Raw genomic sequence first — 24,135 nt, 5'->3', positions numbered from 1 at the left:
TGCTGTCAAAGCATCTATCATAACCGCTCCCGGATCCCTGGATCTGGACCCGTAGTGAGGAAGTTTGGCGTTCTGGCGAGACGCCATGAGATCTATTTCTGGTTTGCCCCAACGTCGAAGTATTTGGGCAAAGACCTCCGGATGAAGTTCCCACTCCCCCGGATGAAAAGTCTGGCGACTCAAGAAATCCGCCTCCCAGTTCTCCACTCCCGGGATGTGGATTGCTGACAGGTGGCAAGAGTGAGACTCTGCCCAGCAAATTATCTTTGATACTTCCATCATTGCTAGGGAGCTTCTTGTCCCTCCCTGATGGTTGATGTAAGCTACAGTCGTGATGTTGTCCGACTGAAACCTGATGAACCCCCGAGTTGTTAATTGAGGCCAAGCCAGAAGGGCATTGAGAACTGCTCTCAATTCCAGAATGTTTATTGGAAGGAGACTCTCCTCCTGATTCCATAGTCCCTGAGCCTTCAGAGAATTCCAGACAGCGCCCCAACCTAGTAGGCTGGCGTCTGTTGTTACAATTGTCCAGTCTGGCCTGCTGAATGGCATCCCCCTGGACAGGTGTGGCCGATAAAGCCACCATAGAAGAGAATTTCTGGTCTCTTGATTCAGATTCAGAGTAGGGGACAAATCTGAGTAATCCCCATTCCACTGACTTAGCATGCACAATTGCAGCGGTCTGAGGTGTAGGCGTGCAAAAGGTACTATGTCCATAGCCGCTACCATTAAGCCGATCACCTCCATGCATTGAGCTACTGACGGGTGTTGAATGGAATGAAGGACACGGCATGCATTTTGAAGCCTTGTTAACCTGTCTTCTGTCAGGTAAATCTTCATTTCTACAGAATCTATAAGAGTCCCCAAGAATGGAACTCTTGTGAGAGGAAAAAGAGAACTCTTCTTTTCGTTCACTTTCCATCCATGCGACCTTAGAAATGCCAGAACTAACTCTGTATGAGACTTGGCAGTTTGAAAGCTTGAAGCTTGAATTAGAATGTCGTCTAGGTACGGAGCTACCGAAATCCCTCGCGGTCTTAGTACCGCCAGAAGGGCACCCAGAACCTTTGTGAAGATTCTTGGAGCCGTAGCCAATCCGAATGGAAGAGCTACAAACTGGTAGTGCCTGTCTAGGAAGGCAAACCTTAGATACCGGTGATGATCTTTGTGAATCGGTATGTGAAGGTAAGCATCTTTTAAATCCACTGTGGTCATGTACTGACCCTTTTGGATCATGGGTAAGATTGTCCGAATAGTTTCCATTTTGAACGATGGAACTCTTAGGAATTTGTTTAGAATCTTTAAATCTAAGATTGGCCTGAACGTTCCCTCTTTTTTGGGAACCACAAATAGGTTTGAGTAGAACCCTTGTCCTTGTTCCGACCGCGGAACCGGATGGATCACTCCCATTAATAACAGATCTTGTACACAGCGTAGAAACGCTTCTTTCTTTATCTGGTTTGTTGACAACCTCGACAGATGAAATCTCCCTCTTGGGGGAGATAATTTGAAGTCTAGAAGGTATCCCTGAGATATGATCTCTAACGCCCAGGGATCCTGAACATCTCTTGCCCAGGCCTGGGCGAAGAGAGAAAGTCTGCCCCCCACTAGATCCGGTCCCGGATCGGGGGCTCTCGGTTCATGCTGTCTTTGGGGCAGCAGCAGGTTTCCTGGCCTGCTTGCCCTTGTTCCAGGACTGGTTAGGCTTCCAGCCTTGCCTGTAACGAGCAACAGCTCCCTCCTGTTTTGGTGCAGTGGAGGTTGATGCTGTTCCTGTTTTGAAATTCCGAAAGGGACGAAAATTAGACTGTCTAGCCTTAGCTTTGGCTTTGTCTTGAGGTAGGGCGTGGCCCTTACCTCCTGTAATGTCAGCGATAATTTCTTTCAAACCGGGCCCAAATAAAGACTGCCCCTTGAAAGGTATATTAAGTAATTTGGACTTAGAAGTAACATCAGCTGACCAGGATTTTAGCCACAGCGCCCTACGTGCCTGGATGGCGAATCCTGAGTTCTTAGCCGTAAGTTTGGTTAAATGTACTACGGCCTCCGAAATGAATGAATTAGCTAGTTTAAGGACTCTAAGCCTGTCCGTAATGTCGTCTAGCGTAGATGAACTAAGGTTCTCTTCCAGAGACTCAATCCAAAATGCTGCCGCAGCCGTAATCGGCGCGATACATGCAAGGGGTTGCAATATAAAACCTTGTTGAACAAACATTTTCTTAAGGTAACCCTCTAATTTTTTATCCATTGGATCTGAAAAAGCACAGCTATCCTCCACCGGGATAGTGGTACGCTTAGCTAAAGTAGAAACTGCTCCCTCCACCTTAGGGACCGTTTGCCATAAGTCCCGAGTGGTGGCGTCTATTGGAAACATCTTTCTAAATATTGGAGGGGGTGAGAACGGCACACCGGGTCTATCCCACTCCTTAGTAACAATTTCAGTTAGTCTCTTAGGTATAGGAAAAACGTCAGTACTCGCCGGTACCGCAAAGTATTTATCCAACCTACACAGTTTCTCTGGTATTGCAACGGTGTTACAATCATTGAGAGCTGCTAAAACCTCCCCTAGTAATACACGGAGGTTCTCCAATTTAAATTTAAAATTTGAAATATCTGAATCCAATCTGTTTGGATCAGAACCGTCACCCACAGAATGAAGCTCTCCGTCCTCATGCTCTGCAAGCTGTGACGCAGTATCAGACATGGCCCTAGTATTGTCAGCGCACTCTGTTCTCACCCCAGAGTGATCACGCTTGCCTCTTAGTTCTGGTAATTTAGACAAAACTTCAGTCATAACAGTAGCCATATCTTGTAATGTTATCTGTAATGGCCGCCCAGATGTACTAGGCGCCATAATATCACGCACCTCCCGGGCGGGAGATGCAGGTACTGCCGCGTGAGGCGAGTTAGTCGGCATAACTCTCCCCTCGCTGTTTGGTGAAATTTGTTCAAATTGTACAGTTTGACTTTTATTTAAAGTAGCATCAATACAGTTAGTACATAAATTTCTATTGGGCTCCACCTTGGCATTGGAACAAATGACACAGATATCTTCCTCTGAGTCAGACATGTTTAACACACTAGCAATAAACTTGCAACTTGGTTATAATCTTTTTTAGCAAAAACGTACTGTGCCTCAAAGAGGTACTAAACGATTAAATGACAGTTGAAATAATGAACTGAAAAACAGTTATAGCATCAAACTTTAAAACAACACAACTTTTAGCAAAGGTTTGTTCCCATTAGTAAAATAACAATAATTAAATTTGACATAAAAATTACAGAGCAACGTTTTTATTCACAGTCAATATAAAATTCTCACAGCTCTGCTGAGAGAATCTACCTCCCTCTAAAGAAGTTTGAAGACCCCTGAGATCTGTCGGAGATAAACCGGATCATGCAGGAAATATAAGAGTAACTGACTGGAAATTTTTGATGCGTAGCAAAGAGCGCCAAAACGGCCCCTCCCCCTCACACACAGCAGTGAAGAGAAACGAAACTGTCACAATTAAAACCAAACAACTGCCAAGTGGAAAATAATGCCCAAATATTTATTCACTCAGTACCTCAGAAATGTAAACGATTCTACATTCCAGCAAAAACGTTTAACATGAAAATACTTATTAAAAGGATTAGTGACTTTTAACAGAGTAGTTCCGGTGAAATACCATCCCCAGAATACTGAAGTGTATACATGTCATTATAACGGTATGGCAGGATTTTCTCATCAATTCCATTCAGAAAATAAAAACTGCTACATACCTCAATGCAGATTCATCTGCCCGCTGTCCCCTAATCTGAAGCTTTTACCTCCCTCAGATGGCCGAGAACAGCAATATGATCTTAACTACTCCGGTTAAAATCATAGTAAAAAACTCTGGTAGATTCTTCCTCAAACTCTGCCAGAGAAGTAATAACACGCTCCGGTGCTATTGTAAAATAACAAACTTTTGATTGAAGTCATAAAAACTAAGTATAATCACCATAGTCCTCTCACACATCCTATCTAGTCGTTGGGTGCAAGAGAATGACTGGGACTGACGTAGAGGGGAGGAGCTATATGCAGCTCTGCTGGGTGAATCCTCTTGCATTTCCTGTTGGGGAGGAGTTATATCCCAGAAGTAATGATGACCCGTGGACTGATCACACATAACAGAAGAAATAGAACTTTCCAAGATAACAACTTTATATCAATGGAATGAAGGGGTTCAAACGGAACGCCCTGTAAAACATTAAGAACAAGTTTTAAACTCCATGGTGGAGCAACAGTTTTAAACACAGGCTTAATCCTGGCCAAAGCCTGACAAAAAGCCTGGACGTCAGGAACTTCTGACAGACGTTTGTGTAACAGAATGGACAGAGCTGAGATCTGTCCCTTTAATGAACTAGCAGATAAACCCTTTTCTAAACCTTCTTGTAGAAAAGACAATATCCTAGGAATCCTAACCTTACTCCAAGAGTAACCTTTGGATTCACACCAATATAGGTATTTACGCCATATCTTATGGTAAATCTTTCTGGTAACAGGCTTCCTAGCCTGTATTAAGGTATCAATAACTGACTCAGAAAACCCACGTCTTGATAAAATCAAGCGTTCAATTTCCAAGCAGTCAGCTTCAGAGAAGTTAGATTTTGATGTTTGAAGGGACCCTGTATCAGAAGGTCCTGTTTCAGAGGTAGAGACCAAGGTGGACAGGATGACATGTCCACCAGGTCTGCATACCAAGTCCTGCGTGGCCACGCAGGTGCTATTAGAATCACTGATGCTCTCTCTTGTTTGATTCTGGCAATCAATCGAGGAAGCATCGGGAAGGGTGGAAACACGTAAGCCATCCTGAAGTCCCAAGGTGCTGTCAGGGCATCTATCAGGACTGCTCCTGGATCCCTGGATCTGGACCCGTAACGAGGAAGCTTGGCGTTCTGTCGAGACGCCATGAGATCTATCTCTGGTTTGCCCCAACGTCGAAGTATTTGGGCAAAGACCTCCGGATGGAGTTCCCACTCCCCCGGATGAAAAGTCTGACGACTTAAGAAATCCGCCTCCCAGTTCTCCACTCCCGGGATGTGGATTGCTGACAGGTGGCAAGAGTGAGACTCTGCCCAGCGAATTATCTTTGATACTTCCATCATAGCTAGGGAGCTTCTTGTCCCTCCCTGATGGTTGATGTAAGCTACAGTCGTGATGTTGTCCGACTGAAACCTGATGAACCCCCGAGTTGTCAACTGGGGCCAAGCCAGGAGGGCATTGAGAACTGCTCTCAATTCCAGAATGTTTATTGGCAGGAGACTCTCCTCCTGACTCCATTGTCCCTGAGCCTTCAGAGAATTCCAGACGGCACCCCAACCTAGAAGGCTGGCATCTGTTGTTACAATTGTCCAGTCTGGTCTGCTGAATGGCATCCCCCTGGACAGATGTGGCCGAGAAAGCCACCATAGAAGAGAATTTCTGGTCTCTTGATCCAGATTCAGAGAAGGGGATAAGTCTGAGTAATCCCCATTCCACTGACTTAGCATGCACAGTTGCAGTGGTCTGAGGTGAAAGCGTGCAAAGGGTACTATGTCCATTGCCGCTACCATTAAGCCGATTACCTCCATGCATTGAGCCACTGACGGGTGTTGAATGGAATGAAGGGTGCGGCAAGCACTTTGAAGTCTTGTTAGCCTGTCCTCTGTCAGGTAAATCTTCATTTCTACAGAATCTATAAGAGTCCCCAGGAAGGGAACTCTTGTGAGTGGAACGAGTGAACTTTTCTTTTCGTTCACCTTCCATCCATGTGACCTTAGAAATGCCAGTACTAACTCTGTATGAGACTTGGCAGTTTGAAAGCTTGAAGCTTGTATCAGAATGTCGTCTAGGTATGGAGCTACCGAGATTCCCCGCGGTCTTAGTACCGCCAGAAGAGCACCCAGAACCTTTGTGAAGATTCTTGGAGCTGTAGCCAATCCGAATGGAAGAGCCACAAACTGGTAATGCCTGTCTAGGAAGGCAAACCTCAGGTACCGGTAATGATCTTTGTGAATCGGTATGTGAAGGTAAGCATCTTTTAAATCTACAGTGGTCATGTACTGACCCTCTTGGATCATAGGTAAAATTGTCCGAATAGTCTCCATCTTGAACGATGGAACTCTTAGGAATTTGTTTAGGATCTTTAAGTCCAGGATTGGTCTGAAAGTTCCCTCTTTTTTGGGAACCACAAACAGATTTGAGTAAAACCCCTGTCCCTGTTCCGATCGTGGAACTGGATGGATTACTCCCATTAACAAGAGCTCTTGTACGCAGCGTAGAAAAGCCTCTTTCTTTGTCTGGATTGTTGACAACCTTGACAGATGAAATCTCTCTCTTGGAGGAGAGTATTTGATGTCCAGAAGGTATCCCTGAGATATTATCTCTAGCGCCCAGGGATCCTGGACATCTCTTGCCCAAGCCTGGGCGAAGAGAGAAAGTCTGCCCCCCATTAGATCCGATCCCGGATCGGGGGCCCTCAATTCATGCTGTTTTAGGGGCAGAAGCAGGTTTCCTGGTCTGCTTGCCCTTGTTCCAGGACTGGTTAGGCTTCCAGCCTTGTCTGTAGCGAGCAACAGCTCCTTCCTGTTTTGGTGCAGAGGAAGTTGATGCTGCTCCTGCTTTGAAATTACGAAAGGAACGAAAATTAGACTGTCTAGCCTTAGCTTTGGCTTTGTCCTGAGGCAGGGCATGGCCTTTACCTCCTGTAATGTCAGCGTTATTCTCTTTCAACCCGGGCCCGAATAAGGTCTGCCCTTTGAAAGGTATATTCAGCAATTTAGACTTAGAAGTAACATCAGCTGACCAGGATTTTAGCCACAGCGCCCTGCGTGCCTGAATGGCGAATCCTGAATTATTCGCCGTAAGTTTAGTAAGATGTACTACGGCCTCCGAAATGAATGAATTAGCTAGTTTAAGGACTCTAAGCCTGTCCGTAATGTCGTCCAGAGTAGCTGAACTAATGTTCTCTTCCAGAGACTCCAGAATGCCGCTGCAGCCGTGATCGGCGCAATGCATGCAAGGGGTTGCAATATAAAACCTTGTTGAACAAACATTTTCTTAAGGTAACCCTCTAATTTTTTATCCATTGGATCTGAAAAAGCACAGCTATCCTCCACCGGGATAGTGGTACGCTTAGCTAAAGTAGAAACTGCTCCCTCCACCTTAGGGACCGTTTGCCATAAGTCCCGTGTGGTGGCGTCTATTGGAAACATTTTTCTAAATATCGGAGGGGGTGAGAACGGCACACCGGGTCTATCCCACTCCTTAGTAACAATTTCAGTAAGTCTCTTAGGTATAGGAAAAACCTCAGTACTCGCCGGTACCCGCAAAATATTTATCCAACCTACACATTTTCTCTGGTATTGCAACTGTGTTACAATCATTCAGAGCCGCTAACACCTCCCCTAGTAATACACGGAGGTTTTCCAGTTTAAATTTAAAATTTGAATTATCTGAATCCAGTCTGTTTGGATCAGAACCGTCACCCACAGAATGAAGTTCTCCGTCCTCATGTTCTGCCACCTGTGACGCAGTGTCTGACATGGCCCTAATATTATCAGCGCACTCTGTTCTCACCCCAGAGTGATCACGCTTACCTCTTAGTTCTGGTAATTTAGCCAAAACTTCAGTCATAACAGTAGCCATATCCTGTAATGTGATTTGTAATGGCCGCCCAGATGTACTCGGCGCTACAATATCACGCACCTCCCGATCGGGAGATGCAGGTACTGACACGTGAGGCGAGTTAGTCGGCATAACTCTCCCCTCGTTGTTTGGTGAAATTTGTTCAATTTGTACAGATTGACTTTTATTTAAAGTAGCATCAATACAGTTAGTACATAAATTTCTATTGGGCTCCACTTTGGCATTGCAACAAATGACACAGGTATCATCCTCTGAATCAGACATGTTTAACACACTAGCAAATAAACTTGCAACTTGGAATACAATTCAATTAGAATAATATTAAAAACGTACTGTGCCTTTAAGAAGCACAGAAGATCTATGACAGTTGAAAATTAATAAATTGAAACAGTTATAGCCTCAATCCCTGCAAACAACACAACTTTAGCAAAGGTTTAATCCCATTAGCAAAGATAACAAATTCTGAAAGCAGGAAACAAATTACAGAATAAACGTTTTTTATCTCAGTCAACTATAATTCTCACAGCTCTGCTGAGAGAAATTACCTCCCTCAAAATAAGTTTTGAAGACCCCTGAGCTCTGTAGAGATGAACCGGATCATGCAGGAAATACAATGAGCTGCTGACTGAAATATCTGATGCGTAGCAAAAGCGCCAAAAAACGGCCCCTCCCCCTCACACACAGCAGTGAGAGAGAACAGAATCTGTCAGAAAAAAGATTAAGCAACTGCCAAGTGGAAAAATAGTGCCCAAACATTTATTCACTCAGTACCTCAGCAAATGAAAACGATTTTACATTCCAGCAAAAACGTTAAACATAATTTCTAGTTATTAAACCGCTTTATGTACTTCTTACAGTGTAATTCTAGTGAAGTACCATTCCCCAGAATACTGAAGTGTAAAGTATACATACATGACATTATATCGGTATGGCAGGATTTTCTCATCAATTCCATTGTCAGAAAATAAAAACTGCTACATACCTCTATGCAGATTCATCTGCCCGCTGTCCCCTGATCTGAAGTTTACCTCTCCTCAGATGGCCGAGAAACAGCAATATGATCTTAACTACTCCGGCTAAAATCATAACAAAAACTCTGGTAGATTCTTCTTCAAACTCTGCCAGAGAGATAATAACACACTCCGGTGCTATTTTAAAATAACAAACTTTTGATTGAAGATATAAAACTAAGTATAAACACCATAGTCCTCTCACACATCCTATCTAGTCGTTGGGTGCAAGAGAATGACTGGGAGTGACGTAGAGGGGAGGAGCTATATGCAGCTCTGCTGGGTGAATCCTCTTGCACTTCCTGTTGGGGAGGAGTAATATCCCAGAAGTAATGATGACCCGTGGACTGATCACACTTAACAGAAGAAATATTGTCTACATGTAAACTTATTTATTTTAGGATTTAACTTCAGAAAAAAATCTTAGATGCACAATCAATTAAAATAATCTTCCAGTACTGGTATGGTAGTTGCATTGTGTATATTTATTTAGCCTTTCAAAATGGTTTTTAGAGGACTCAAAGAATACTCACCATACCAGGTGTATGCGCTAGCTCTTTAATGCTTCTAAGTATTAGACAGGCCTTTGTCACATTACCTAAGAAAAGAAGCAAGAGAACAATTAAAAATCATTAGCAATCAAACAAGCTTTATTTATAATAAAAAAAATAAAATAAAAAAAAAGGAGATAAATAATTAAAAAACCTTAAAAAGAGAGCACTTAGAATTTTTATGTGCCATTCAACATTGAATACACACCTTGAGCGATTTTCAGTTGTGCCATTGTTAATTTTATTTGAGCAGAGTTATTTGGATGCTGATCAGCAAATTCCTAAGGACATAACGTAAATTAACAGTCACTGGTATGCAAACTAAGGTTCATTAATTAAAACAAACATGAAATGGCCGACGGCCATCAACACTATAAATTAGTTACACATAATTATTTCTTTATACAAAGACTGCACGTGATCCCTTTTATTTTATGCATCAGAAGAAATCTACCCATTACCTTCTGTTAAAAAAGTAAAATCATTTTTTTTTAAATTTAATTAAAAAAACACTTCAGAAGATTTAAGATCTAACTTTCTCTTCTGCAACCAAGACTGTTTTTCCTTATGCAAGACATGCTCTTTGTATCCTTGAAAGAGGTTATGCGTTAATTAAAATGAGACTTAAACTTATCAGCTAGTATGATTTGTTCTAATCAATCCAAGTTTACCTGAAGCAAATCTACAGCCTTTGAATGCTGTTTTTCGCGACAAAGCTGGGCAGCTTGAATGAGCACAGGTAATAAATGTTCAGGATTCTGGGACTGTAAACTGGAGGATAACTTCCGACACTGATCTGCCTGATTTATTAAAAAAAAATATAATAGATTAGTTCCATGAAAGTTACAACTAATCTGGAAAAAGAGCACAGTCAAGAAACCCTAAAGAATAGAATTCTGAAGTTTCATACCTGGTTTGTATACATGGATAGCAAAGCTTTGTTAAATTCAATAGCTTGTAGTTGCTTTTGAGATAACTTATGCTCCACTCCCTCAGCACTCGTTAGTTTCACCTTCTTTTTTGAGTCAAACACATTTTGGTCCTTAAATAATAATAATAATAAAAAGATAGTTACTTTTTACGTAGTCATAAAAACATAAATTATGCTTACCAGATAATTTCCTTTCCTTCTGTATGAGGAGAGTCCACGGCTTCATTCCTTACTTGTGGGAATACAGAACCTGGCCACCAGGAGGAGGCAAAGACACCCCAGCCAAAGGCTTAAATACCTCCCCCACTTCCCTCATCCCCCAGTCATTCTGCCAAGGGAACAAGGAACAGTAGGAGAAACATCAGGGTAGAAAGGTGCCAGAAGAACAACAAAAATTTTTTTAGGTCCGCCCAACAGAGAATATGGGCGGGGGCCGTGGACTCTCCTCATACAGAAGGAAAGGAAATTATCTGGTAAGCATAATTTATGTTTTTCTTCTTAATATAAGGAGAGTCCACCGCTTCATTCCTTACTTGTGGGAAACATATACCCAAGCTCTAGAGGACACTGAATGAACGGGAGGGTAAAAAGATAGGTGGACCCTATTCTGAGGGCACCACAGCCTGCAAAACCCTGCTCCAAAAAGCTGCTTCAGCCAAAGCCAAAAATGTCAAATAAGTAAAAATTTGAAAACAATATGTAGGAAGAACCAGGTAGATGCCCTACAATTCTGAATGCTAAACGCCTCATTCTCAAACCCCAAGAGGGAGCCACAGCTCTAGATGAATGAGTTTTAAGCCTCTGAGGAGGCTTGCGTCTTGCTGAATCTGTAAGCTAAGCGAACAAGCTCCTTCACCAGAAAAACAAGGAAGTGGCCAAAGCAATGAGCCCCTTACACTTATCAGAATAGACACAAACAAGGAAGAAGTTTGACAAAAAAAACTCCCTTGTAGCCTGAAGATAGAACTTCAAGGGCCGAACCCCATCCAAGTTATGAAATAACCCCTCCTTCGAAGGAGGAGGATTAGGAGCCAAGGAAGGAACCACATTCTCCTGATTGATATTGCGATATGAAACAATCATAGGAAGAAAAACCAACCCAGAGAACAGCCCTAGCCGTATGAATAAAAAAACTAGGTAAGGGTCCTGACCTTGCAAAACAGCCAACTCAGAAACTCTGTGCGCTGAAGCAATAACCATTAGAAAAAAGAAAACCTTTCAAGACAGAAAGATTTAACAACTCCATGCAGAAGCCCAAACGGAGCCATCTGCAAAACTTAGAACAAGAAGTAAACTCCAGAGAGGAGTAAGGAGTCTAAACACAGGCCTCAACAATACTGACATCTGGAAGCTCTGTGAGCCTCTCAATCAGTAAGATGGATAGGACCGAAACTATCCTTTAAGGGAGTTACAGAGGACCCTTTCCCCAGGACATCCTGGAGAAAAGAAAGGAACCCATAAAAAAACCTGGCCTTATGCCAGGAGAATCTCCGCTCTACATACCATAAGAAGTAGGTCTTGCACCCCTTATGATAGAAGCGAATATATACCAGCCTATGAAATAAGCCGAGAGCATCAACACTCCATCAGAAAAAAAACTCTCTTGGTTATGACTAAGCGAACAATTCCACGCAATTAGCCTCAGAGAGACCAGGATGTGAAGAACACAAGGATCCTGGACTGCAGATACCTGAACAAGGTCCATAGAGGCAAAGCCCCTAAACTGCGACATAACTTTAAATATAAACAAAGCAAACCGTCTCAATGACATCTGCTCCTACTAAGATCGACCCTCCACCACAAAGAACGATATGACTGAAGAGAATAAGGAGAATAAAATAAACCCTCTAAGGAAAGCTAGAATTCTAGCATATTCAGGCTGAAAATGCTGGAGCCCCCTTTGGGTTCAAACCCACCTTCTGCTACAGAAGCAGGAGGAGCTAATTTGCGTCTTGAAAATCATAAAAAAGGACTGCACCAGCAGGATTCAAACTCCAAGCCTTCAGCTTGCTAGGCAGGGTAGCCATCCCTTAGGGCACTTAGTCCTGCTGAAGAGTATGCTCATAGAGCGGGTCGGCGGCATTGAGCCGACGTGGGCTTCCGCCCACCACCAAACACGAGATGCCCCCGATAAGCAGGAGGAACTCTCCTTCTGTAAAAGAGGGTCTCCTCACTAAGAGGTCCCAACTGGAACAAACCCAGAAGACCAAATCCTCCAAGCAGAATGCTCACTGAGGAACCAAAGGAATAAACAGAAGGAAACTCCCAACCCACGGACCTCCCTAGGACACACTCTTCCAACGGACAAGAAAGTGACTAGGTCAAAACCTTTCTGGGAGAAGAGAAAAAATTCTCAGAACAAGGAGATCTGACCAGAACACTGAGAATTGATTTCCCCCACCGGTATTCCATGTAAGACTGTCTAAGGCCGAAACACCATCATGCCAAACTCTCGGCAGTGTCCATCACTCACCACCCCTGCGTCAAAGACCAGAAGGGATCGAAAAGACACGAGAAAACCCTTAAAAATCTCTAGCAGGGGAAGGTAAGAAAACCAGAAAACTCGAGACCCGGGAACTACAGTAAAATCTGGAAGCAGGATACTGCCGCCTGAAACCCCAGATCCCAAGAAGGATCAGAAAAGTATACTGAAAAATACTATTGCTAAGAGAGGAAGGGAGAACCTTACTTTCTCCAGCAAAAGAACCGATAAGCTCCTCCATATATAGAAGCCATGTAGGAAGGGAAGACCCTCCCCCAATAGCGTATGCACCAACAGCGGAATAAATATACTGGGACAAAGACTCCAAAGGTCCCTAGTCTTCTCTGACCAGTGGTCAGAAAAGATGCCTATTTCCGGTCTTTAGGACCCCTAGATCCATATGATTCAGTATCAAGCACCCATCCCAGATAATACCTAAACAGGTCCAGCCTGTTAACTAGGACAGATGGGCCTGCTGTTCCTGAACCTAGAAGAAAAAAAACTAATTTTTCCTAAGAAGAACAAAGGAAACAAACCTAACTAGTATCCACAAAAGGCCTAGCCTGTCATCTAGGATACAGCTTATCTTCCAGAACACTCCCGTGCTAAAAAGGAAAACTTCTTATGTTCCAGTGAAGCTAGAACCACTGAGACATCAAATTAATTAAGCTCCAAGTCTTAAAAGTCCTCTAAAATATCGGGGGAACTATCACCCGAAGCAAAAAAAAAAATATAGGTTTCCACCAGAAGGCTCCAACCTCTCGACCATTAAAGTCGATAGGGTCAAAAATCCCATGTGACAAAACTTCTTTCTAAGAAGAGTTTCTTAAACAATCCAGAGCTAAAAAAAAACACCCAAAAAACTATCCGGTATGGAACAAAGAAAAAAGGAGAGTGAAAACCAAAAACAGGTCCTGCCTGTTATACGGTACAATCCCCAATAAAGCTTGGAACTGGGATTATAAATAAACGATAAAACAAAACGACAAGGAATGTTCCATCCTCCACTCGTCTAGTTAAGATCGTTTTCTGATTTAGAGTACAGAGAGTCAACTGACGGAGCAGTCCTGGAAATCTCTAACATTGCCAAAACCTCTCTCAGACAAACGCAAGCGTGCCAATCTAAATTGTCCTCGGGCAGGAGAGCCCAGACAAATCCCTCGCTTGTGCGTAGTAGGAATAGGTAACCTTGCCAAGGCCGAAGAGATGGCGATGCGGTAGTGCATAGTAACCTCTGGTGTAAACAAACCCCTTACAGGCGAAAGGGGGGGGGGGGTCGAAGCTTGGGAAAACTGCGTATGTAGAAACAGAACCAAGGGAACACACCTCGCTGGATGAAGAGTCCTCAGAGGCGGACGGGCTCAGTGGTCTCTAATATCTCAACATTGGTTGATGAGAACACTATTGCGGCATACAGAACATAATTGAGCAGGCTGGATTACCCGGGCCTCCTCACAATATACACAGGTACAAAATTCTGTATCGGAAGGTTTCCACTCTAAAATATCAGAACCCTCCATAACTCGTCTTATATCAAATTATAGAAGGGAAAAACAACTGGCACCTTACACCCCAAATAGCTGGGAAAGCTCCTCTCGCAGTCATCTGGTCGGGAATCTGAAGCAATGAAAAAAGCAGCGCTTTTGACATGTACTTGAGTGAAGTAAGCAGGCAGCGAATCTTGTAAACGCTAATTACTTAAGGAGCTGTTAATGAGTCTGGATGGGTTCGCAGAAAGACTCTCCCTGCATCTCCAGACTAACTATCATCAATGCTCTCACTGAGAGGCTGACAAGACTACTTAAAACTCCAGTCCCATCTCGAAGAGTACTACCCTCCATAAGGAACTACTCCGAAATCCTGACACTTCTCTGCCAACTTCCTGTGATGAAAGGCAAAGAATGACTGGGGGATGAGGGAGGTGGGAGAGGTATTTAAGCCTTTGGCTGCGGTGTCTTTGCCTCCTCCTGGTGGCCAGGTTCTGTATTCCCACAAGTAAGGAATGAAGCCGTGGACTCTCTTCATATTAAGAAGGAAATAAGTTACAGTTTATAAGAATAGTGAAAACTAAGGAATATAGATATATACCTTGTTAATGGTTATAATATTATTTGCCACAACAGCCAGCAATGCAATATCTGTGGGTCTGTAAATAAAATGTAAGAGAGTAATGAAGAAAATACAAACATGAAAATGTAGAAATTTATAAGAAGGTTAAAACCAGACATCCTTACTTTAACTTAATTATTTGATTGTAGAGTTGGAGGGCATCATCTGTAGTGCCTTGTTGCTGCCTAATATATGCCATCTGCCCATGAATTATAGCCAATTCTGCATCAATGTCTTCTTCAGATAAGTCCTGCAAAGAAAGGTTAATCATTTTTCTAGATCAACAGAGCCATAATATACACATATATCTGCAAACCATCCTCAAAGAATACTGTACAGATGTTTAGAGCTGCAACAACTAATCGTCATAATCAATAATAATCGATTATGAAAATAGTTGTCAACGAATCTCATAATCGATTAGTTGGTTTGCAATTAGTTGGTCTGTGCACAACACCAGCTGCTTCACTCCAATGAACTCCTGCACATGGTATTTTGTTTTATGGTTATGTCCTTAACCTAAAGGACGTCTACAGACATTTTACTTTTCACTTTTTCAGGACAGTATAAGTTTACAATTACTCCTGGCTTATGTGCAACCCAGATATAATAGTCATCATTTGGATTGTTTATATTAAATCTGGTGATTTGGAACTATGCTTTTCATGATATAGTGCCAAGCTTGTTGTTTACACCTTGCCCCTAGATTGATGGGAGTTATTTAAATTGATGTGCACTATTATCTGTTTGCACAATTATTAGCGTATTGCTTGCTATTGCTGATTATATGTACTGTATAAATAAATGTGTAAGGATTTGTCCTGTTATTGATATACAGTACTTAGCGCTTCTGATTTTGTTTTTTATTGTTTTTTTATATTTTTAATAAATTGTGATAATATGCACCAGATTTAACCTTTATAAGTATATATTCGTTATTTTCCCTAACCTTATAGCTGGTTATTTACCATTGCATATAGATATTCAAGATATTTTTATGTTAGAATGAAATCAAGGGTTACTTTATTGAGAGGCCCCTTGCCAAGGTAGAAAACACTTGGCATTGGTAAAGAGCTAACAAAGATAAATATCCCACTTTGGTGAAATTGGCAAAACCCTACTTATACACCTCAACAGCCTTTTCTCTGCTGCAGGAAGTATAGCTGCAAACAAAGAACCAGCCTTAACCAGAAGCATGTGGACATGTTGAGATGTTTGCATTTCAATGCAAAGTTTCTGAAAGAGTGAACAACAGAATGTTATTAACAGTGATAGTTTAACTCTTTCTAGTTCTACCTCTTTTCAAACAGTTTGTGGTTTTGTTTTGTTTAATTATAAAACTGTGCTCAGCTGCTTAAAAATTGAAGAAACAGTTGTGTTAATGTAAAGTTTTAGTCTGAAGTTTATATATGTAACACTTATTATGTGGATTTTATTTAAAACATAGAAAACTATTATTGATTCTCTTTTTATCCGATTAGTCGATTAATCGAAAAAATAATCGGCCGATTAATCGATTATGAAAATAATCGTTAGTTGGAGCCCTACAGATGTTCTTTTTTTATAGTGTGAAACTCTGTTTTTAAAACCAATTCCAAAATCTTTTAATTTTTTTATTTTATTAAGATATTGATAAGTCACACAACTCAAATCAAGTTACATCAGTATGTTGCACATTTTGCCAAACATATAAAATAATAGATCAATAACATAAATCTTGTTAACTTCACTGTAAAATATAGTATCTTCATATTTAACAATTATATCACAAACCAGAACAGAACTGACATTGATACCTTAAAGTTTAACTTTATAAACAGGTCTTTCGATAGAACCTCTTTATTATGTTTTGCTGCCGAATAGGATGATACTTTTATGCAAACCTATCGCAGGCAAAAACATACTCTCTTATTTGAGAGGTACAATTTGTTATCACGTATAAGTTACATGTAATATCTAATGTTGAAAAGGTCAGACACTCATAAATATGATAAATATGCAGTTGAACATGTATACAATCAATATAACAAATAGGAATCTTAAAAGGATATATTTATATTATTCCAGTATAACTGTATGGGGAAATAGCGGACCAAAGTCGCTCTTGCAAAATCCCAGACCGAAAGCTGGGTAATGATACGTACATCCATTAATTTGCTTAGAATGACGCAAGCAAGTCAGTATATATGACACCTCTACAGCGTCTTCATATTTGGCTCTATAGGGATATAAATGTTAGAATGTTGGAAGGGGGGGGGGTCACGTCTGGGCAATTATTGGTGTGGTATTATTATCGTAAGGCTCGCTATTAAGAAGGTCTCTCTTGGGCTCATCATCAGACAAATGGAAAGTAAAATAAGATGGCAGACAATTAATTAGTAAACTTGCCGTATAAAACGTAACTCTGCAAGCTTGGGAATATGTACCCTGTCACCCTGGTACGGGCCCTATACCCAGATGACAGGTAGTGTAAAGATCCCTCACCTTAGGATAAAGATATAGTTATCCTCAATGACAAGTTACATACACTAGTATGTAGAACTACCTCCTATGGGGAGATCAGAGGGAGCTGGACATACATAATACAGCCTAAATAAGCAAGCTATAATCAGGTTGATTATATATAGCCACTGATAGAAGATATGACTTACTCATTCCCTACAAAACATAATACTAAGCCTAGTTAACATATCGGCTACGGATCTAGTAAGTTAAAATAAATGCTATGAGTAATAGAAAAAATAGAATATTTCAAAGGGGATTTTACAACGCTAGGCTTTAAATCTACTAGTACATTGCTAAAGCAAAGTAGGGAGCGATAAATTATGCAACTATAAAATGGCATTCTTATTTTAAAGATGAAGATTAGCATACCGCACTATCTGCAGTGATACCTCCTATTTTAAGTATAAAGAGGACACCAAATAAACTGGCGTGATCGCCATTAAAAGTCTAAACACAGACCACAAACTTAAGATAACATTCAGTATGGGTAAGTATAACATTTTCTGGTGCAAATGTCTCATTCTTTGAAGCAGGATGTAAAATAAAAATAACTTATCCATGTTAGTGACATTTGATAGACTAGCAAATAGATTATAGTGGTGAATTAATAAAATACTAGTGAGAATAGCTACATATAAAACAACAAAAAAAACAGACTGATGGCTTGCAGATAGCTTAAATGTGCATAATGACAGAGACATGAGGAAGGATATATAAAGGTTTGTGTGAGCACTTGGTGATATGGCCTTATAGTGGGGGCAAAGTCATTAACATAAGGATATCTCCAGACCCTGGGACATCTACAGTGGGAAAGTCCAGAAGGGCTACATGAATAACATAAGAAAAGTGGTTTACCCAATGCCAAGTCTGTATAATAGAGTCCACAACCACATTCCATAGGAGGCCTCCACAAATACGTGAGCACCTCTAGGAGCCTGCTCTATAGCTGGAGAAACAAATCATTTCAATAATGAAATGTCAATCGACCTGACTTGTTTTTGTAGTAGTTAGATCCTCCTGTGAAAGTGTCAGTGCCCTGAGCTCCGGAACCCAGCTGCAAAAGTCGGTCCCCCCTCCACAGTCCATGAGGGGGTTTGGGGTTGGAAAGTTGCTGCGTTGACAAGTTCTGCAAAGTGAGCTCCGGCATTGCTATGGAAATTCCGGTGATTACCAGATCATCAGATCTCTATGTGGCGTGGTCGGTAAAGTGTGATCCAGGTAGAGCCCGTGATTTATGTCTCCACAATCAACAATAAAGCCGTTAGGCTGCGATTGTTTGAGGTAGCACTAGCAGGCATTCAGAGAGTTGCTCTGTCAATATGACTCCTTACTCCATGCCATTTAGTGAATTGCTAGAGTGTCAGATAAGTCTGAGAAACATCTTTCTAGCTGACAATACAAATCTTGCTGTAAGAGATGTATCATCTTCTGAGCCTTCTCCATTATAAGTGCAGCTATGCGTTGGTGGTTTGATATCTAATAATTGACTATTATAACTGGCGTATCTGGGGAGGGTGTCAAGGGCCCTGCTGGAAAAGGCCTCAATGTTCCAATTCAGGGAATAGGTGGCATAAATCCAACAAATCTTGGTATTTTTGTGGTCAGCAAAATTTCGTGAAGTTGACTATAGAATATTTTGCTATTTATATTGCTTGATAATCTTAGTCTAGGGACCTCAAAATCTCTCATTTATATACACATATATATTTTTTGGACAAAGTTCTGAAAGGGATTGCCTGGTATTGTGGGGCTGGACTGGCCTTGTTTGGCAGGATCAGATTGATATACTTCAGGAAAGTACTATTGGGCTAAAAAGAACCTGCTCACAGGTGGTAAATCGCCTTAGTACAAGCTATCGGGCTGTTGTTCGATCCTGAGAGAGCGCTTTTCTTTAAGGTTGGAATCCAGATGGATTTATTACTTGGGCACTGACTCCTAAGGGTCTTAACCCAGCAATTGATTAGAGCTGCTTTTATTAAAATGGACTCATATGTATATGTTCTCTACCACATTATAGGAAGCATTAAGCTCATGCATACATAGAAGTGAAAGTCCATTTTATATTGTTGATGCCGGTCTAATATATATATATATATATATATATATATATATATATATATATATATATATATATATATATATATATATATATATATATATATGTGTGTGTGTGTGTGTGTGTGTATATATATATACATATATATATATATATATATATATATATATATATATATATATATATATATATATATATATATATATATATATATACATATATATACATATATATATACACATATATATATATATATAAATAATATTATATATCACGGGGTGAAGGTTTGTTTTTACACAATGTATGTTTATTCTATTTGGGAAAGGTTCCTCTGCTAGATCTGAAAAAAAAAATCATGGATTTTGTATGCTAATAAAGGCTTGTTTTGTATCCAAGAGTGCCTATGAGGGGGTCTCATCTGCAAGGAAGTGGCCAGTCCTGTGAGGACCCATGCTGGATAGATATAGATATTTCCCATTAATTTAAACCTGAACTTTAAATTATCTAATTTAAAAGGAACAGTCAAGTCCAAAAAAAACTTTCATGATTTAAATAGAGCATGTCATTTTAAACAACTTCCCAATTTACTTTTATCACCAATTTTGCTTTGTTCTCTTCTTAGTTGAAAGCTAAAACTAGGAGGTTCATATGCTAATTTCTTAGACCTTGAAGAATGCCTCTAATCTGAATGCATTTTGACCACTTGAGGGCATTAGTTCATGTGTTTCATATAGATAACATTGAGCTCATGCACGTGAAGTGACCTAGAGTGAGCACTGACAGACTAAAATGCATGTCTGTCAAAAGAACTGAAATAAGGAGGCAGTCAGCAGATGATTAGATACAAGGTAATTACAGAAGTAAAACATGTCTTATTATAAAGGCTGTGACACACTGCAAGCAGAGCGACGCGCAGCGTGTAGATGCAGCTGTGCGTGCTCCGTGTGTCTTGCCTTTTCATCTCTGAGCACTCTGCTGCATCAGATCGCGTAGCTGAGTGCTCAGAGATGAAATATCTGAACTTCAGAAGCGATGCGGAGCGAAGCAGCTGCTTCGCCTCGCGACGCTCCGCTTGCAGTGTGTCACAGCCTTAAATGTGTTGGCTTTGCAAAACTGGGGAATGGGTAATAAAGGGATTATCTTTCTTTTAAAGAACAAAAATTCTGGTGTTGACTGTCCCTTTAAGGCTTTTTTTTTTTTGAGGGGGCAACAATCATACATGTTACATTTTTTACACACACGTTCTCCCAGTTACATTCAACTGTTTATTGATCAACTCACACATTTAAAGATACTTTAAAAGTAATTAAAATTAAGCATGCTCATCCTAATATCCATTTGGAAATCTCAACTTTACCGCTTATCACATTTCCTTTGTTCTCTTGGTATCATTTTGGAAGAGTAAATCTAGGTAGGCTCATATGAGTACTTAAGACACGTGCATGCGCCTGAGCTCCTATGAGCCTACCTAGATTTACTCTTCCACATTGGACACCAAAAGAACAAAGTAAACTTTATAATAGAAGTAAAATGGAAAGGTTTTTTTAAAATGCTCTATTTATGAAAGTTAAAATTTGACTTGCAGAACAGCTGTAATGTTATTACTTGTATACTGCACATTTTATGCACTCTGTACTGGTACCAACAAATGAAAAAAATATACTTACAGTATCCTCTGAAATGGACTGTCGGCAAAGTTCTAAAAGAAATGAGGATAAAAATTGAGATGCGGTCAAAACCAATTGAACAAGTACATTTTATTCAGGGGGATGTTATATACGGCTAAATGGCACCATTCCCCAATTTGGTTGCCAAGCAGCAACAAATCAACAAATCACTGGGTTTTTAACCTTTTGCTGCGGTGCTTATATACAATTTTATATGGAAACAAATGGATTTACAGGGCACATATTTATATGCATACAAACAGGTTGCTTTCTCTAAGGACCCAAAAGCATGGACATTAAACAACAACATTTATGGAACACATGAAAGGTTAATACATAAAAATTTAAAAACTGATGTTTAAATAACAGACTTCTAGTGACCGCACCTTCTGCTTCCTGCAGCTTCTGCATGGCCTCATTCAGCTTTCCTTGACCTATTAGAGTGCAGGCAGTGTTGTAGCAAAGTTCATAGGATGACTCCTGCAAATCAAAATCATCCTACAAGAAAAAAAAAATACAGGCTGAATGTGGTATGAATATTGTAAAATAAGAAGGCCCTGTAGAACAGATATTAAAAATAAGTTTATTTAAATATCTTTCTAATCACTGTACTATGCATACTCAGCTAATACCTGCAGATTTGTCTCTCTTTTGCTGCAAGCTTTACAAGGGTAAAATTAGCAAATCCTCACCACAAAGGAAAATTATGGCATAATATTTAAACGTGTGACATCATAATCTAGCACATTACTCATATATACCAAATAACTTACTGGCATCTTGTTCTCCCATAAACTCATTGCAGCCAAAACAGCAGATAAATTTGTCTGTCTTTCTTCGTCGTAATCATCTTGGGAATTGCGAATAATATCCCGATAAACAGCTAAACATTCTTCGTAATGTTCTAATCTATAAAGCTTTAACAAAAAAAAAAAAAAAAAAACCCCACAAATTAATGTTGGGTAAAAGTATTCATTCAAATTTCAAAGCTGGGACCAACAAGTCTTAAAAATATGGAAGAGAAATACTCACCACTTGTCCATACAATTCTTTAAGTTTATCTGTTTTTTGAGGTGCAGTTTCTATGGTTTTTAATGCAGTTTCAATCCTGTTTAACCGATATTCACAGTACGCCTTTTCAAAAGCTATTACCTCACTAGCATTAGAAAGAAAAAGATAGAAAGAAAAAGAAGACAGAACTAAATTAAAAAGATAAAAGTATATTGTATTCTGAAAATTAATATAGTTTAAATACATTTTCCTCTCCAAATGACAAACTAGGTCACTACATGAACTGAATTATTGAAAGCCTCCGGCATTGAGATAAGATAGAGATATATAGATATATAGATATATATATATATATATATATATATATATATATATATATATATATATATATATATATATATATATATATATATATATATATATAAGTGACGTGCAGTGAGGTCAGAGGCTGGTGAGGCACTAGATATGATACGCCGGAGAAACACATGTACAGAGGGCCGCATGTACCCCCAACAGGGCAGGTTTAAATGATAGCTGAACCAGTACACAGGTGACATAATCAGGTGATGGGTGAGAGCAAGTTAGTAACCACTGAGTTACTGATCAGCTGATTACTTCACCTGTGCACTGATTCAGCTATAATGAAAACCTGGCCTGTTGGAGGAACTTGAGGACCATTGTTGAGAAACACTGCACTAAAGTACCAGCTCATTGGAAATGTATTGATTACCTGGAGAATAAAGCACACATACTCTGCTCACTGACACCCACACACACTCTGCTCACATACACACTCACACAATTCTGTGATACAGTGCCAGTTACTAAGCAATTAGAATGATACACAATCTCTTCTCTACTCACTACTGTATTGTAAAAATAGAAATAATGTACCATACAAATTTTAAACAAAGGACAAGTTATCAATACTGCCAACACAGCTGCTGCAATATGGTGTTCAAGACCTTCCTGTCAGTATTGGGTTATGCTCACTTACTGTCCCCCCCCCCCTGTTAATGAGCTGTATCTGAACACAATTTGTGAATCAAAAGAGATGTAGAATACTACTTTACTCTTCTGCTTGGTGTCATCTGTTCTTAGGCTACCTCAGCTTCCAGTTGTGTCACATGACCCTGCTCACTGCATCCTCCTTCTGATTAATCTATATCTCCTTCTCTTGCTAGGAGGCATCAAGAGGGGTGTCTCCTATTGGTACCAATTTCTGCTGCTAATATATTGACAGAACACAGGTGGCGCTGCAGCACAGCTTTTCCTTTGACCCATGTACTGCAATAGAGAGAAGAGTTCCTGTACCTGCCTCTCCATAGCATTACATGGGGGGGAAATATTTTTTGGGGGACTTTTTTTTTATTCAAATTTAATTAAGCTTTAGCCACATATGGCAGGGTAGGCACTGCTTCCCCTGCCTCCAATGAGTGCACGTCCCTGATTCTAAAAATAGGGGCAAATGAAATGTGTACCAAAAAACGGAGCCACAGTGTCCACCTGACATACCCCAAGTATGTAGCACCCCAATTATTGATCACATAAGGCTCTCCCTTATACATTTTCCCAGCCATTATATATATTCATCTGCATCTATATTTGGGCTGATGTATGTTATAACCGCCCAATGGCCAAATTTACTTTATATGAACACGATGTGATGCCCCAGCGGTACAGCTTATAATTTGTACAGCCCTACTATATCCCACATATTTCTTTCATTATATATTCCTCTCACTTTATGCATCTATCTGTTCGCATATCGATTGAAGTAATATTCATGCCAACTGTCAGTTGGTCCAAGTTACCCTCATACCATATTGGTGTCACATATTTGCAGCATTCCATTTGTTTCTTATTTAGAAAATGTCATTCCAATCACACGTACTGATACATAGTCCAATTATTATTTTAATTATTATTATTATTATTTTCATTGTAATGAGCATATTCAGCATGAATTTTTGCTGTTTTGCACATTAAGAAAATCTTTGTTCTGTCCAGTTGGTATTTTGTTTTAAACTTAACACAGGTAATGGCACTTTTGGGTAATTTACATTGTATACAATTACCTTGGTTACTGTCACCATGCCAACTCGATGCACAAACACTTTCTAATATTTATTTAACACAATTTTAGGTATTTGTGGCAATGT

At 40.2% G+C, this 24,135-nt stretch overlaps 1 protein-coding gene across 1 annotated transcript in view; it reads right to left on the bottom strand.

Moving 5' to 3' along the window:
• Nucleotides 1-24,135, bottom strand: part of SRP72 (signal recognition particle 72) — a 130,413-nt gene that overhangs the window by 86,130 nt on the left and 20,148 nt on the right. Inside the window, exons 4-13 of the mRNA XM_053700023.1 lie at nt 21,995-22,118; nt 21,736-21,879; nt 21,349-21,460; nt 20,963-20,994; nt 14,860-14,984; nt 14,714-14,771; nt 10,123-10,254; nt 9,884-10,012; nt 9,421-9,493; nt 9,195-9,259 (exon numbers count right to left, since the gene is read on the bottom strand). Of these exons, the coding sequence (XP_053555998.1) occupies nt 9,195-9,259; nt 9,421-9,493; nt 9,884-10,012; nt 10,123-10,254; nt 14,714-14,771; nt 14,860-14,984; nt 20,963-20,994; nt 21,349-21,460; nt 21,736-21,879; nt 21,995-22,118 (994 nt within the window). The remainder of the gene's footprint in view (nt 1-9,194; nt 9,260-9,420; nt 9,494-9,883; nt 10,013-10,122; nt 10,255-14,713; nt 14,772-14,859; nt 14,985-20,962; nt 20,995-21,348; nt 21,461-21,735; nt 21,880-21,994; nt 22,119-24,135) is intronic.

Source organism: Bombina bombina, chromosome 2 (assembly GCF_027579735.1).
Source record: "Bombina bombina isolate aBomBom1 chromosome 2, aBomBom1.pri, whole genome shotgun sequence".
Lineage (NCBI taxonomy): Eukaryota > Metazoa > Chordata > Amphibia > Anura > Bombinatoridae > Bombina > Bombina bombina.
The sequence above is the reverse complement of the archived record's forward strand: the minus strand, read 5'-3'. Positions and strand labels throughout refer to the sequence as shown.